Source organism: Haliotis rufescens, unplaced genomic scaffold (genome assembly GCF_023055435.1).
Source record: "Haliotis rufescens isolate VD_foot unplaced genomic scaffold, xgHalRufe1.0.p SCAF_2, whole genome shotgun sequence".
NCBI classification, from domain to species: domain Eukaryota; kingdom Metazoa; phylum Mollusca; class Gastropoda; order Lepetellida; family Haliotidae; genus Haliotis; species Haliotis rufescens.
Window position 1 is genome coordinate 5993774 of NW_025963890.1, and position 17863 is coordinate 6011636.

Sequence of the window (17863 nt, forward strand, 5' to 3'; positions counted from 1 at the left end):
TGCAAATACCTGAGAAATTCGTTGTTCCTGTGTCTTTAGTTTCATGACTGTGTGTATTTGAATATAACACCACAATGTCCATTATTGAATAATCATGTATTATCGCATTTTCAAAGGACAAGGTGGTGCGGGTGGCCCAGTCATTTAAGGCGCCGCGATTCGCTGTACAGAGTTGGGTCCCTTAGGCCCGCTAGAAACCTATGATTGTGGATTCGAATCCTGGTTCGCCCCGATTATGTTTCTAGGTTTGTCAGCACCATACCCGTGCTCGTGGGTCTCACTCAAGAGGTAATCGTCTAAGACCTGCATTACTTCGGGCTTTCCTCCCACATTAAGCTGACACGCCGCGATATAACTGGAATACAGTTGAAAGCGGCGTTCAACCCAGCTCACTCAAGGGCAAGACGTTGGAAACAAGCAGCTGCACGTTCACATGCTATAGCCAATAAAACCCGAATACTACCTGCCAAGCCCCTTCGAAAATTTTATTCAATAATGAGTTGTGTAATCACCGGAGAGGTCATTGATGTAATGATTGGGTTTGGTTTAATAAGGTTAATGCTACCGTGAACAGCATTTATACAACAGCGCGTCAACCTTGGTGAGTGAGTAGGGTTGCCTGGCTTTTAGCAAAATTCCAGCAATATCACACTGTAAACATGTGGGGAATCGACACTGTCTTCCGCGTACGAGCGAACGCTTTAAGCACTAAGCTAGCTCAGAGCACACATATGAAAGTGGTTTCAGTTCATAGGCCACAGATCAAAGTGGTTTAGTTCCTAGGCAACAGTTTAAAGTGATTGTAGCTCAGAGCACATAGATGAAAGTGGCTTTAGCTCATGGACACAAAATACCTCAAGGGATGCAAAACTGTTGTCCTGCTTTTACAACCAAACATGAACAATCTACATGTCACATCTGATGAGTGAGTGAGTGAGCAAACGGTAGTCAACAAAACAAGTCCATGAAGTCTGAAACATACCAAGCATGTAGCAACCAGAGGACCAGATTTCAACCTCTGACTACTGCAATAATACACTACATCAACAAGCAGAAACAGTATTCAAGTGTCCAAATGTTTAAAACTCCTGCCAATATTCAGCAGCAAATTTGAGATGCCTCGCCTACATGTGGGACAGAATATCACCAGTTATCCCCACTTGTGACAGCAGCTGACTAGTGAGGATCAGATTAAGTTAATTACAGGCCACAGTAATATAGATTAAATGACTTGTAATAAAACAACAGTCACTCATTCACTTTTGTGTTTTTGTTTTTTAATGCTGCACTCAGTCATATGACTGCAGCCTGTAAATGATTAATTATGGACCAGACAAACCAGTGTCTGACATTATGATCAACATCCAACACCATCTTGGTACGATGACACACAATCAACCAAGTCACGGAGGTGAGGTGAGGTGAGTTGAGGTGAGGTGAAATGGGGTTTAAATTCGCGTCCAAGATTATTGCTCTTATATAGCAACATGCATGTACGTGTGTGTGTGTGTGTGGCTGCTTGTACTAGTCCAGACTGATGCCGATTTACAGTGCTAGCTCACTGAGATACCATGCCGCAGTTTAACATGAATACCACACTCAGACACAGTATACTGACTCCGGGCCGACCAGTCCTTGTTTCAGACCCTTAATGCCGAGCGCCAGACAGGGTAACAAGTACCATCTTTTAACGTCTTTTGGTATGACGCGGCCGGGGGGTCGAACCTCGGACCTTCCGCTCTCCGGGCTGACGCTCTACCACAGGACCACGGAGGCGGTCACCAAGTCACAGAACCTGACCATCCGATCGATTTCACCTCTTACAACAGGCACAGAATGGCTTGTCAACACATGATTCCAGCAAGGGGATGCAGTATGAGGTAAATCATGGATGAGGGAAAGAGACACTGATAATGACAGTGATACAGAAACAAGCAATCGAAGTGTAGAAAACAGATTTATTACTTATAAACTTGTACATAATACTACAAGTTGTAAGTATGAAATTGACATGCATACAAGTTCAAGATACATAAATCATATTGTATAAAAATAATCTTCCTACCATTTCAAAGAAAACAATTTATTAAGCACTTCACAGTCTTCCAGACATTGCAAAACTATTTATAAAATAGTTGTCATAGTAACCACGTTGCAAAATCTGTCCTTTCATATTGGTTTTTATTTCTTTCATAAACAGGTAGGTGTAAAAATAGGTAAAAGGCTGATACAATCGATGAAACACATTACCATGATAAATTCAAATAAAATTCAAATCCATAAAAAATCCTTTTGAGATACAAGAACAGATTAACAGTATTAGCTTGTGTGGATATTGTGATAGAGACCACACGGGTACAATGTGTGAAGTCTATTTCTGACACCTGTCCCCATTTTGCTGGAATATTGCTAGAACCATACTCACTCACTCTGCAAGAGAAACATATTTCTTCTTCCTACATAATATATATTTAGATTCCTTTACAACCGCAGAGCAAAGCATGGTTAACGTAATGCTGAACACATATATCCTCATTCATTAATACATGCAATAGATCATGGCCTCAAAGGTTTCCATTCTATTACAAGATTCCCTATAACAAGGTGATATATCAGTCATTCTCTACAGAGAGCTTAACAATTCTGTCACATGCTGCAGTGCAGAACTTCTCTTACAGACTGGTCTTTGTCTGTATTTGCTCTGCAGCACCTTTTTGATTACATTCAAATCATATTCTGATATATTTCAAGTGACAGTTATAATGGGTTTCCCTTTGTTTCACAAACACATACAAGTATAGCATGGAAATAGAGGAAATATACAACTCAAAAGAAGTTAAAGAACACCTGATTTTTTCATATGACTACATGTATAACTAATCTGTCATTGCAACACACAACCACCAAAATGTGGCTGTTCTTTAACTAGTTTTGAGGAGTATATATTAACATATGCCATATCAAACACTTTGAGAGTAATGGACATGTGACCTTGAAAAGATAACATAACAAGAATCAAAATGATGTAACAATGGTTATGCCACACTATAAGGCCAAACACTCGCTGCAGTAAAGTCATAAAAACATTAAAATTGGGAACTTGAAATAAATGACAGAATGATGACTTTAACTTTCATCAAAACATCTTGAACAATTTACCTGGTACCACAGCTTTTAGGAACTGGAACCTTTGGTTACAGAAATTTATTGATGGATATGGCAAAGTTTTTAAGATATTAAACACTAGGTTATCATACAGTCCTCAGTGCAATATACAATTATCATACAATGTTACAGCAGATGCATCCTCATATACATCGTCTCCAAAACTATTTACTAAGGAGCTTCCATACATCATTTTATCTTCATAATTACAGATCTAGGTATTTGTTTGCCTGTAAATGCAAAACCTATTCCAGTAAGTCACATTCTAAAACTTTTAGGTGTGCTTACGTTTGGAGGTAGAAAATAATCACATATTGATATTGCTCATATTTAGGGAGGGTATCATTCTCTTAAGGCATTACGGTATTTGACTTAATTACGCATAAAATCTTGGTGAATGTACTGGGAGGCAACAAAACTGCAATGCCCTGTTAGTAGAAATAATCACTCAATCTGTTTTTGTAAATATTTGTACTTCAATCATACTGATCCAACAATGTTAGGAATTTTGTAGCCCCGTTCCATAAGGCAATCTTAGTCCGACAATTTGCCAAAAGACAGCATGTATGGGAGTCATGAGCATCTTTGGGCTAAGTTTGTTTCGTGGAATTGGGACATGTTTTCTTTCCAAATTAAATAAAACAAACACAATATTTTGATTAAAAACTGGATTACCACTTTGGTGAAACCCATGAGCACAGGTATGGGGCTGTCAAACCAAGAAACGTAGTCAGGGCTAACTGGGATTTGAACCCATCATCATAGGTTCCTGGCATGCCTAAGGGACGTAACCCTGCACAGCGAATTGCAACACCTTAGATTACTCGGCAACTCATGCCCCCATATACATGACAGAGGCTGTCACTCATATCATATTTGTTTTCTGGATACTTACAGTGTTAATACTGCTTTAGACTTAACAGACACTAACTGCTGCAACTGGGTGAAACAAGAATTCATGGGAGTTGCACTATTAATGCCTCCTAGTACATTACTGCAAATTGAACATGAAAAGTTTTTTCAACTTATAGTATTTATCTGTACACTATAAACACAGTATATGACTTCGTGGTTCTATTTAACCCTAGATAACACAGTGCAAAACAAGTTCAATTTTCACTTTCATTATACTGGTAGTAACGCATTGTGAGGCGATAGAATCATTACAAGGGAACACTCACATTTCAAGTTAAGCTTCATCAAGTACATGGTACTGCCAGATCTAACCATACACTGGCTGACTGTATGGTTTCGATAAATATTTCACTTAAATGTATTGGTGGAATTTGGTTCAAATATCATTATGATTCCACCCAAATCCTTATGGTTGGCTGCATATAGCATGCAACATTAAAAAGCGGCATAACCATTTCCATAATATCATATGAAATATCTGCTAAAAGCAGAGTCCATTGTAGGCCTATATCATATGAATGTGTATGTGAATCACTATCAAGTAGTGATGATACCAGGTGCCTGCGAACCAGTGGTACCCATCACAAACACATGCAAAGTCAAGTCAATTGTTCCATGTTAATCTGGTTATACCATCCCTACAGAATCATCCTGTTTACAAAGAGTTACAGATTAACAGATTAACAAAGCACAGGTAAGGTCCCTATAAATACATACAGACATTGCCAATAATACTCATCTGTAAGGCAGTTCCTGGACAAACAGCTTGGTCCGAACAATCAGACTTTCACTGTACATAAATACAACATAAAGCTAGAAAGCAGAAATGATCTGTTATCTAGTCTTCTATCAATAGGGTTTGTTGAATGGAACTTCAGAGGTCATTGAGATCTAACTTTTCTAATCTGATTGTTATATAACAGATTAACAGGTTACAGTCAACTGGACCGCCTCCGTGGTCTAGTGGTAGAGCGTCCGCCCGGAGAGCGGAAGGTCCGGGGTTCGATCCCCGGCCGCATCATACCAAAAGACCTTAAAAGATGGTACTTGTTGTTACCCTGTCTGGCGCTCGGCATTAAGGGGCTAAAACAAGGACTGGTCGGCTCGGAGTCAGTATACTGTGTCTGAGTGTTGTATTCATGTTAAACTGCGGCATGGTATCTCAGTGGGCTAGCTCTATAAATCGGCATCAGTCCAGTCTAGTGCATGCACATCGCTATATCAGTGCAATAACCTTGGACGTGACGTTAAACCCAATTTCACCTCACCTCACCTCACCTCACCTCACCTCACCTCACCTCACCTACAGTCAACAGGAACACACTGGACTCTCAGAATCTCAATAGTACAATATACAACAACTAGTTTGATTGTCATTTCCTACTCCTGGTCAAGTCCCATGAAGCAGTTTCAAGGTTGGTTTTGAACAAATCAAAATCAGACATCTGAAAGAACGATAACAGTGTCAGAAATGCTTTCGAAAAGTGTGCAAGAAAAATATATTTTCTTAATATCAATTGGCGGATGAAAGTTCCTTTTAAATACTATTTTTCATGGAAGGACACAGATTGTTCATGTTCACTGCCATTGGTCAAACAGGTTTTGGATGGAGACATATCCTATACCGCATGGAGAGATCACCAAGGACACAGTCCCTGGAGCTGGGATGTCTTGGCAGAACTCTCAGATGACATACAAGAGGAAACAAATCCTTATTTACCAAATTGTTACAATTAAAAGTAGCTTCAATAAAGAATGTATTAGTATCACTAAAATCAAGTATGTCACAGATGATTATTCTCTTACCAAGATAATGTCATATAGCATAAATAAACACAATAATTTCTGGTTATAATATTGCTAATATTTTGTAATTCTACGTAGACGGTAAACTGGAACAGGACATGGTTCGGATCTTATCCTTGATCATTGATCAAACCCGGATGCTAATTTATCATGGTTGCATAGTGATAAGGCATAATGAATGTTTATACATTTACAACTGCTAAAACATTAGTGTCAAATTAGTGCTTAACTGCTCGTCAATACCTGACATACTCTATCATACAGACCCTGAAATAAATATGTCCAATACATCCCATGCATGTCTATATTAATTGGCAAGTCTTGATTACTGTAGTTTCAAATTAAAAAAGACTATTTTTTATTATATTATATAAAGAGTATATTGAGTATAATAATCATCAGGATATCACTAACAAAAACTAAAAGAAAAAAGACAAAATAATAAAGCTTTCCCACCATTCAGCAGAGGTTAAGAATATGACTAGAAGACAAATAGAGAAATAAAACAAAAGAGAAGGGAAGTTAAAAAACAAAATAACTGAAATCATATATAGAAAACAAACTCAAATAAGTAATTGATTTGAAAATTCACACAGCAGAAAATTGAAATGTTCTTAAATGCACACCTCGTCCCAGTCAGGATATCAACCAAGAATTACCTACCTTTAGTCTATGCCGGCCTGATGGGAATTCACTATAAATACAATTGCCCTTAAAGCAGAGTTTATAATATTCTATTATGATCATATCTAATGCATTATTTCATAACGATGTATATATTTTGCATGTTATATATTGATAGTCTGTCGCTGCATGCCAAATTGTATACGACTGACATAATGCAAGCACCTCACAAAAATGCATTGAATCAACAGTGTTAAAAGATACACAATATATGACAAAAATATTCAAAGTTTCTAAGGATTGGATGGAATTAAAATTTAATTTAACAAACTACTTCTGTCATTTTTACTTCCTGTTCAAGCACTAACTTTCGAAAGTGTTTATACCTGTAGCATGATATATGATTAAATCTAATAATGCCAATTTATTCTTTACTTATTATTGTAGATTTAAATATGATAAACATCAACTCTATTCTATAAAAAGAAGAATTACTTCTGAGTATAAGCAAGATTTGCAACAAGGTTAACTTAAGAAACCCCCAGTCTCAACACATCCTCATTTCATATGCTGATGAAGACAAGACAACTTATGGATTCAACCTTCTCAATCTGGTTGTTTCAGTACAGAAACTTGCACCTTTGTTTGAATATTAAAGAATACAAAGAAGTTGAAATCCATAACTCGATTCTGTCTTCACTGATGCTAGAGCTTTTAAATGTTACATAAATATAACAAATGTCAAGATATTGTTCAAAACTGACTTAACAAATCTCAACAGACCTATCTTAAAGAAAGGGAAACACTCATGCAAATGTACAGCATTGTGTTACGACACATACGATACAGGTCAGACACACAATGATATTAAGTACAAATCATTTATAGAATAAAATAAAATTTACATAAAGACATTAAAAAATCCTCAAAAGGACTGCTTCATTTTCTTGTTTCACGGACAAGCTAACACCAGTAAGTGAAAAGAGTAAAAATCAATAAAAAAACTTAATAATGTGTTTAATTAACACACTTTTCTCAACATGAAGGTAATATAAAAACAAATATACCTCAAATCAAGAAGGAAAACATTTTCTATTTTCATTAGTTTGCCTCATTGTCTCTTGCAAGTTGACCAAGAAAATATGTGAAACAAGAAATGAATTTGATCGAGCCTTGGCTATACATTTAAATATACAGTATAGAGGAACACAGTATTAGAAGAAGTAATTATAAAACGAAGTACGAAAAACAACTGATAACATGTCATGGTTGCTCTAACCCCACTCACTCACTCACTCACTCACTCTGCATAAACAAAGGTCAAACATGCACCAGTAAACAAATGTTAAACAACAACAGGAATGATAACTATGCAGCACCATTCTAACTACAGATTAAAATCATAATTCATGTTTTGAAGAAAATAAATATTTCAAAACACGTATTCAGACATGGATATTCAAAATTTAGAAAGATTATTCCAAAGTGCCTGGGAAAAATAAACAGAAATGAGAGTGAATGGGTGCGGGTGAACACCACTGTCAACAGGGCCGTAGGGTAGCCCAGTGGTTAAAGCGTTCACTCATCACACTGTAAACCTGGGAACAATGTGTGAAGCCCATTTCTGGTGGTCCCCTCCGTGATATTGCTGGAATATTGCTTAAAGCGTCATAAAACCAAACTCACTCATTCACTTTAACAGTCTTCCAGTCATAATACACTGGTTCATTTTTGATGTGGGTAAATGCCTCAAGTGACACAGACCGTAGATGTTCACACCTAGGCTGAAACCTGCAAGTACTGGCATCAGCCAATGAATAGTAAGCTTGTGAAACTGGGATTCAAACTGACAACGGCCCGGTTCCATGTCCAAGACAACGGTGCCACCCATGTCCATTTCCAGGAAGAGATGAGGGTAATGCCAGCATGTTGATGAACTTTTGTTTCTCAATATAACCATGTTGATCATATTATTGTTAAAGAGGCACATTGTACTTCTTTAAACTCTCAGGCAATGGTTTTAGAAAATATAGTGCAGGCAGGCAGTGTCTATATTTTTTTTTGGGGGGGGGGGGGGAATGTTTCAAACTAGTATGTAAACAAAAGAACAGTTGTGTTACCAAATAAACAGTTGTGTACTTGTGTACAATCACTCTCGAAAAAGGGCCTTCCTACATAAATGAATTCCTTGATGAGTAAAACAGTGGAATACAGTATTTGACTACTGTTGGATTTGGAATATTTAAGGATTTTTAGGGTTTTTTTAAAAATGGAAATAAAAACGAAACCTGCGGCAGACTTTGTGATGAAGCCTAACAAATCAAAGATGCGTTTATATGAAACAAACATCTTGAGCATAATAGTCCCCCACAGTACCTCACCTCAGTCTGGCAAATCAATCAGCTCTGCTCAATCACACTAGAGGTAATTACATTGTAAACTTGAGGTAAACATGTTTTTCGGATGGACATCAGTATTGCTCATACGAACCTTTAACTTCTTGAACACAGCTAAAATAGTACATTATGTCAAATGAAAACAGTGCTCTGTGGGGCTTTAGTTACAAGCTGAATTTGTCTTATCTACAACCTCCAAATGACATACAGCCAGTTACAAAACAACAGGTACACTGAAATATATTTATCGTTATCAACATGTTTTCAGAGTTACATACAATATGTACCATGCTATAACGCTTTTATAACACACCAAACTGGTTTGCATATCTTTCACATTAAGTGAATATTTATACACATGGTAAACAAATGGTGTACCCAGCTTTAATCAATTCATTAGCAATTCAATGTTTTGCAATAACGTTCTTTTACAGAGCATCACATATGTACGGTGGCCCATACTTCCACTGGTGAGATAAAATATAGAGGTTTACAGGAGAAAATGATCTCACCAGTGGAAGTATCTGGCGGGCGCCAGACAAAATATAGAGGCATACAGTGAAAAATGATCTCACCAGTGGCGGGTATGGGCCACCTTACATATGAAACCAAGGCACATCTTCAGGGGTAACCATGGTAACAACATGATACACAGTGTAGAAGTTCAAGATATCACCCTTGTCCTGTGAGACTACTTGTGATACACAACAAGCCATTATACTTATTACCCTTGGTTTGACACAGCAAAAGCCTTAATTCTCACAATGGTATATTTCAAGTGTATCATGATACGACACATGGATACTGATTATTGCTCATTTCACTTTCAGGAACCTTGTATCGTTACAACTCATTTTAGTTTTTGCATGATAATGACAAGCACTTATCTACAAACAAATATGAATATTTACAATGTGAATATTAGCACTTACTATGCACTACCTTCCCCTTATGCCACACAGGTTTATGATGTTCATATGCATTCATAATCATCATAATAATAATCAGCATGTATACTGTCAATATAAACAGCGTTACTTATAATTTTACAAAAGATAAGGCTACATTATATAAAAATAATCATCTTTTGTCTGTTTGTGTTTAATACTGTTTTCTTTTCAATAATACTTCTCAAAATCAGAATATAGAATCCCAAATCAGCAAAAACAGATTTTGTCGTAATCCTACCTTGAGGATTACTAACAGATTATATCAACTGTCGCCTTTAAATTAACAGGCATCGTGGGATCCTTGATGTTTGATGTTATAGTATTTGCTTTTTAACATTAGGATTGAGACAACGATCCCTCTCAATCTTAATTTTTCCAACACTGATACACAGCATGTATGTCAGTAGCTAAGAACATGAAGAATCAGAGACAATTGGATGTGAGTTGTGGATTTCAACATTGAAATAACAAGCTATACTTTCTGCAACTCTAAAAGTAAAAATAAAATACATATTTACCAAAAATGGCAAATACTTGAAATCCTAAACATGAACATTGGTGGATGTATAAGTGAAAACAAATTTTGACTAACACGGTGGTAAGCAGAAGAGATTCTCTATATCCTTGTTCATATCTGTGTCTGTTCTTTCTCCTGTTGTGCTTGACTGGGACGTTTCACAATCATTTCTACATTGACACGATCAGCTGTTTCTTCTGAGTCATGACAAACAAGCTCGTAGCATGTGTACTGTTCACACGGCAAGCAAAACTTGATGTTGTCAGTTGGATGGCAACACATGTAGTAGAGCAGCTGGAAAACCACATGCAATCCTGCCATGGTCAAAATGGCGATGAAGCCTCCAACATGAAACCATTCTCCGACATGCGAGGAATACAAAAACCAAACTGTCAACATTGCAATATTTTCGGAATAGAACAGAGCGTAATACAACAAATACCTAAACCTTGAATGACCTTCCTTCAGGTTCAAAAAACAAAATATCATTACATAACCACAGATAATGTCAAAGAACTTTTCAAAACAGAGATTATCTTTGTAAAACCTTGTTTTTTGGCACATGAGCCAGACTGATATGATGACCCAGTGCATTCCCACAGGGATGAACACAAACGCTTGGAAGGAAGACGCGAAGAGGCACAAACAAAGAACACGTGTCCCGACCTCGCTGGCCCGCCATATGAAGTAGAAGGGGATGGATCGGATCTCCATGACAGCCTTCTCCTCCCTGGAGAACCTGAGTGAGCGGTGATACGACAACAGCGACACAGCCAGTGACAGCCAGGACGACATCAGAGAGCCCAACCTGAGTGACACTGCAACAAAGAGGGCGGTCGGGTAGCCTAGTGGTTAAAGTGTTCGCACGTCACGCCGAAGACCCCGGTTCAATTCCCGACATGGGTACAATGTGTTAAGCCCATTTCTGGTGTCCCCCGTCGTGATATTGCTGGAATATTGCTCAAAGCGGCGTAAAACCATACTCACTCACTCACTCACTGCAACAAAGAAACAAGATCATCTAAATATCATTCTTAATGCTTTTGTAAGTGCATTTTATTTTTTAGACCACATATGTAATGTGTGATTCAGTGGTTAGTAATTAAAGTATTTTGTAATATCTGTCAAGTTTGTGTCATTTCGTGAATTTACTTATTTGAGCAGTATTTCAGTAATATCAAAGAACGTCAAGTTGTTGTGGGAGGAAAACCCGAAGTGATGCAGGTCTGAGACATTTACCCCTTTAAAGTAAACCCACAACATTGGGTATGGTCCTGACAAACCTATAAACATAATCAGTGTGAATCTGTGATTCAGACACACAAAATCATGGTTTTCTGGCACACCTAAACATGCTAAAGGCTGCAACAGAGTTCAGCAAATTATGCAGCTTAGAAGAAGGGCTGTATAGCCCCCTTGTGTTGGGGGAAGGAATGACGTAGTTATTTACTCAGGTATGAAGCTGACAGCTGTGTAGAGTGAAGGTATGTGTCATGATCATACACTGCACATGATATGAAAATTGCAAAAATAAAATCACAACCATGCATAACAAGAAAACAGCGTTGTCACTATCCCCCGCCATGAGTTTGTTTATTCATATTATAGTGAACATGTACTATTAAAAAAGAGCCCCATAAAGCCTTAAAAAGAGATAAGCACTTGCGCCGCTTTTTGTCATCGGATTAATGTTTAAATGTGAAATTAATGCACACAAAAGGCTGTGTCTCTGGAAAAAACAACTCAGTCTTGATACGTATCTCTTAGATGAACTAACTTCAGTTGTTTCTGAGAAAACTTGTCCAATTGCACAAATAACAAGGATCGAAGGTCGTACCTCTGTAAACAACTAATCATGCTAATTGACGGGACCAATTTTTGAACTCAGTCTTGTCAAGTATCTCTTAGATAAGCATACAAACTTTCATTCTTGTAGCATCAGTAGTTTCTTAGAAAACCCATCCCCACTATGCGCTAAGTTGAAAAACATGGGCAAGGGCCACAACTCTGTAAACAAATAATTGACAGACCAATTTTTGAACTCAGTCTTGTCAAGTATCTCTTAGATAAGCATGCAAACTTTCATTCTTGTAGCATCAGCAGTTTCTAAGAAAACCCATCCCCACTATGCGCTAAGTTGAAAAACATGGGGCAAGGGCCATAACTCCGTAAACAAATAATTGACAGGACCAATTTTTGAACTCAGTCTTGTCAAGTATCTCTTAATAGATAAGCATACAAAGTTCCATTCATGTAAATTCAGTAGTTTCTGAGAAAACTTGTCCCCATTTCATGTACTATGCACTAAGTTGAAAACCACAGAGCAAGGGTCATAATTCTGTAAAAACTTGAATTTTAACGAAATCAATTTTTGAACTCATTAGAGATCATGACCAGAAACATCAGTGTGCAAAATTTCATTTCTCGGACTAAATAGTTTTTGAGAAAATTTGTCCCCTTTGAGAACCGGACGGACGGACAGAAGGATGGAGGGAAAGACTGAATGACGGATGGACGAACTCCGTTCCAATATCCCCCGCACCACTTTGTGGCGGGGGATAATAAATCACTTCCCTTCAAACCTTGTCTTTAACAGTTCCTGAATGTTTTTGATAAAGTTTTTAAATCTTCAGTTTGACATTGAATATTGAGTATTTCAATATTTTCAAGTTATGGGATGCTCAGGTATGGAAGGTTTTCAGTGCCACACAGCTGGTAATTCATGGTATTCTCACTGTTCTTACCGACAAGTACCCCCCAGGATGCCTATCTTCATCCTTATTTTGTGATATTTCAAACTATCTGTACAGTTGCAGTTACAATAACAACTTGTCCAATCATTGTTTAAGATCTGTACTTCTATATGTCACAACTAGGGGCTACGGTTTGTCCAATTAGAAATCTGCCAATATGATTTACAGTGCACTTCTACATCTCTGATTGGCTACAAATCATAAAATATATTTTAAAATCTTAAATACTAATCACTTCCTTAATAAACTGCCTTCAAATTACGCTACTTCCAGAGAAAAAACAAAAACAGATACATGTTATTGTTAAGGAAAACAAGATGACAGCACCTACAAAACATCTACTGATTTTTTATTTTGATCTGGAATCCTTTATTGAAAGTTCACTTTTCATGAAAAAAGCATATGTATTTGGAGTTAAGTGGTTGGTTGGTTGGTTTGTTGTTTTACGCCGCACTCAGCAAAATTCCAGCTATATGACTGCGGTCTGTAAATAATCGAGTCTGGACCAGACAATCCAGTGATTAATATCATGAGCATCGATCCACGCAATTGGGATCGATGACATGCATCAACCAAGTCAGCGAGCCTGACCACCCGATCCCGTTAGTCGCCTTTTACGACAAGCATAGTCACCCTTTACGGCAAGCATGGGTTGTTGAAGACCTATTCTACCCCGGAAGGAGTTAAGTGATTAAGGAAGACATAAAAAAGGCATATATCGATCAAAATTTGTATTTTCATTTGAATCCAATTGGAGATGTAGACATGGTTAACATGGAAGAAGTTTGCTGTAAATCCTACACCGCACATTGGCAGACTTTCTAACAGGTAACTCTGAAGCCCTCAGTATTGACATACTTGGCAAAGAAACAAGGATAAAATTGAGGAATGGATGAGGGGATGTAGGAACTGCAGCTATCTATCTGTAACGATATAAAAATATGGAGAGAAAATGGAGGGTGATCTGGCCCTTCATCTTTGCTTACATCCCACCACATCCTCCTCCGGCTTCAGCATGATCCACACATACAGCTGCCAGGTGAGCTGTGGAGCCGATTCCAGGAAACTCTCAAATAGTCGAAGAAGACATGCATCCACATCTTCATACAACATCAACCAATAGTAGTGCTTCTTTAACTTGCCCTCTGACTTCATGAACATCCAACCATTGTATATGTACTCTGAAATCCTGAAAGATTTGAAGATGCATTGTATGTCATGTTAGAAATAGAACCTTTTCAATGTTTACCGGTATCTGTTTAGCATGTTTACACAAACACATGTAGAACCTATAAGGCATACATATTCACATACATGTATTTCATTATGTAAACAAGTCATTGTATTCAACTTCAAAGTTATCAAATGTTTATACTATTTCATAAGCTCATTTCATATTTATCATGTTTATACACAGTTGAACACCATTAGACATGTAGTGTAGAAACACATCCATTTATTGGATATTGACCAAGTATTGTCTGTTTTGATTAGAATGAATGCTAAAACTGAGATCACTGACAATCTCAACAAGATCTCCTCACATTCAATACCTCTCAGAGTCAAGATCTGACAAACCTTCCATAGCACATGTGGAGGTAATGCCAGGTGAAATTTCTATTCAGCTTATCAGTGTGAAGACTTCAAAATTCATAGTATCTGCATTCCAAGTACAAACATAAACAGGCAGTCACGTATGAATAAAATATACATGATATCAAATATCAGCTCTCTTGTGCCTTCAATGTTAAGTTTGGGTTCAGCTGATGCGCCTTCTTTTGGTAGGTTCGTAAGATCATGATGTAGAGAGATTTTAGATTGAAAATCTGATTTTAATGAGATCGACCAAATTTGAGGTCATTGACAAAATTAAGCCACTGACAATTTGTAGTCCAAGTAGCATTGCTTAGAAACTCTTGAGTAATTTGAGAACTATTATCTAAACAAGGATATACCTGATCACTGGTCCAAATTGTAGAGCTGTCATGATGAACCTAAGTGCCCACTGATAGCCTGGTGTTATCTTCTCATTCACTTTTTCAAGTTTACTTGGGTCTTTGTCCCGTCTTGCTTCAGTCAATGCTTCTTTTTCTCTTTTATAGTCCAAAACATACCAGGTGAGACCGAGGCCACATGTCACAACTGACGGCCCCGCTGTGAGTACAAGTGAAACTGAACCGTAGAATATTTCCCCTTTTATGAAATATTTCACGACAAGCCAAATGTCAGTTCCAAAATCTCCAAAATATAATATGATTGACCCAAGTCCGATCAATAACTCATACAGGCCAAACTCATAATGGAATGTGTTCTTTTGTTTTGTTGGAAATTTATGATTATTGTGTAAAGGCGTTGAACTTGACGGTGTCTCCGGAACCCCAGCCCTAACCACGCCCATATCACGGGAGTCGTGTGAAATGATGATAGGTTTTGGTTTTTTGTCCTTAGTGAGGTAGTCAATAACATCTTCTTTGACTTCATTGGGTTTGTAAAAGTGATCTCTATTCGCTGTTTGTATTCTTCCATCCAAGTTGTCAGATCTTCGTCTGCTTGCTGTTTCGATTTTCCTCGATGGCCTGTTGGTGACATGATTGAGATCGTCACTTTCTTCATCCTCGTCTGAATCAGGTCCGAATAGATAGCGATAGGGTGTTACACCCCTACTCCGACTTGAAAGTGGTATTTTGGCCATGTCCAGTGACTTTTTACAGCGGTCCTACATCATATTTCATCCCATTGACTGACAGCAAGCGGAAATCTCAGCGACCGACGACCTCGACCTCTCATGAAAAAAAAGCAAGCTCCTCACAGCGATAGTACGTTCCCGGTGCTCTCTATACCGAGATTGTAACGAAGGCGTCACGCGCTGGGAAGGAGCTTGGAAAAAAAGAAACACTCACAGCTCCTGGCAGCGAGACCTCGTCACCTTGATATGATCTATTGTAGCAAGCGCTGAAGAAGAGATCGTTATAACACAAAGCTTTGTTTAGCGGTAGCGAGAACTAAGGTCCGATTTTAATGAAATTGTGTGTGTGTGTGTGTGTGTGTGTGTGTGTGTGTGTGTGTGTGTGTGTGAGAGGGAGAGAGAGAGAGAGAGAGAGAGATTATCAACGTGTCACTACTGTACATAGCCTACATTACCATGATTACGTTCAATCGCATATGTAACAATTATACAATAACATTAACATGCATCGATGAAGGTATAATAAATAGAAGTATGATCACACTCTGCACATACACTTTCTGACTCACTGAGCAGTAAAAGGTTACTGTTATCAGTATCTGACAGAAAAAACATATTTGAAAGATACCTTTTAATGGCAAAAATATGTATATCCCAATCTTAAAATTCAGAACATGTACCCATAATTTACCAACTGAAACCCAACGTTGGAATAATGTAAAGAAAGAGCATTGTGTATGTGTGGTGTGCAACTTCAGTTGCAGACGAATTTCATTATCTGCTTTGATGCAACGCACTGTCAAAACATAGACTTGTATACATTGTATTTACAAATTGCTTACCAAAATAAGTGGTCTAATTTGTGTACATTTAAGAGGTTATTGTCCAGTCAAAACACTAGAGATCTTACTCCTATCGAAATTTATTGGTGAATTATTTAAAGCAGTACGAAAACACAAAACAGAAAAGATATGATATATCCATGCATGACATACTATAGTCTTGTCACACATTAATACTTTATGTGTACATGCTTATTCTTTTGTACTCTTTTGTACCACCGCCGATGGTTTGGAGAGAATAAACTGTTCTGTTCTGTTCAGCAGAATTGGTTTCATTGGAGGAGCAGAGTACAGAGTTAACTTCCTGAATGACAGGACGCTGATTTCGGGATTGCCTGGCCTCAGGTTTACCAGTTTGACCAAATACTTTTCTTCTGGCATATCTCACTAGTTGACCATATCTCATCCGATTATACAGCTCTTTGCGGCATTAAACAGCCCAGGTGAACTCTTAACACCTCGTCCTTTGTAGAGATCGCACATTCATTAATATATAGTCACCATGTGTTAAGTCGCAAGCGGGTTAGGGACAGCTGTCTAGAGATTTAAACAGTACCCCATTCCACAAAGCTAAACGATCGTAACTCCCATACTTTAACATAGACTTGCGACAGTCGTTGCATATTTTGAATATAGTATCTGTACAGGGTTTGGCGAGGTGAAATGTGTGTGTGCGTGTGTGTGGTGTACTAGTCCGGAATAATGCCAGATGCGCAGTGCTTAACCCTGAGATACCATGCCGCACTTTAACACGGATGCCCCACTGAGACAAAGTATACTGACTCCGAGCCTTGTTTTATCCCCTTATTTCCGAGAAACAGGCAGTGTACCTTCTTATAACGTCTTTTGGTATAATGCGACCGGGGATCGAACCCCGGACCTTCCGCTCTCCGGGCGGACGCTCTACCACTAGACCACGGAGGCGGTCCAGTAGCCTTACAAACAGGGACCATATACCGACACACAACTAGAGGCCGCGGGAGCAGGGACTGGTGACAGGCACTACAGCTGGTATGCCAGTGCGCGGGGAGTCGGCGACCGTCTCCATATTCCTCCATATGGTCCAGGATGCTGCCATTTTGTATTTGTCCATCTGGAGCGTTCTACATGGGTACACAGTGATGCAAGCTGGTGCTCTGTTGGCATTTCCTTGTTTCCCAAAGCAACCAAGCTTGAAACATTCCGTTTCTGGTATATTTAGGGTGATGT

The 17863-nt window shown here is 38.2% G+C and overlaps 1 protein-coding gene across 1 annotated transcript; it reads right to left on the bottom strand.

The window, feature by feature from the left end:
* Window positions 1–10037: 10037 nt before the first annotated feature.
* LOC124147937 (XK-related protein 4-like) lies at window positions 10038–15901 on the bottom strand. The gene is made up of 3 exons (XM_046518790.2): window positions 15082–15901; window positions 14113–14315; window positions 10038–11191 (listed from the first exon to the last, which is right to left on the bottom strand). The coding sequence occupies exons 1-3, from the start codon at window positions 15816–15818 to the stop codon at window positions 10485–10487; spliced, it is 1647 nt and encodes a 548-aa protein (XP_046374746.2). The 5' UTR covers window positions 15819–15901; the 3' UTR covers window positions 10038–10484.
* Between the last annotated feature and the right edge of the window lie 1962 nt (window positions 15902–17863).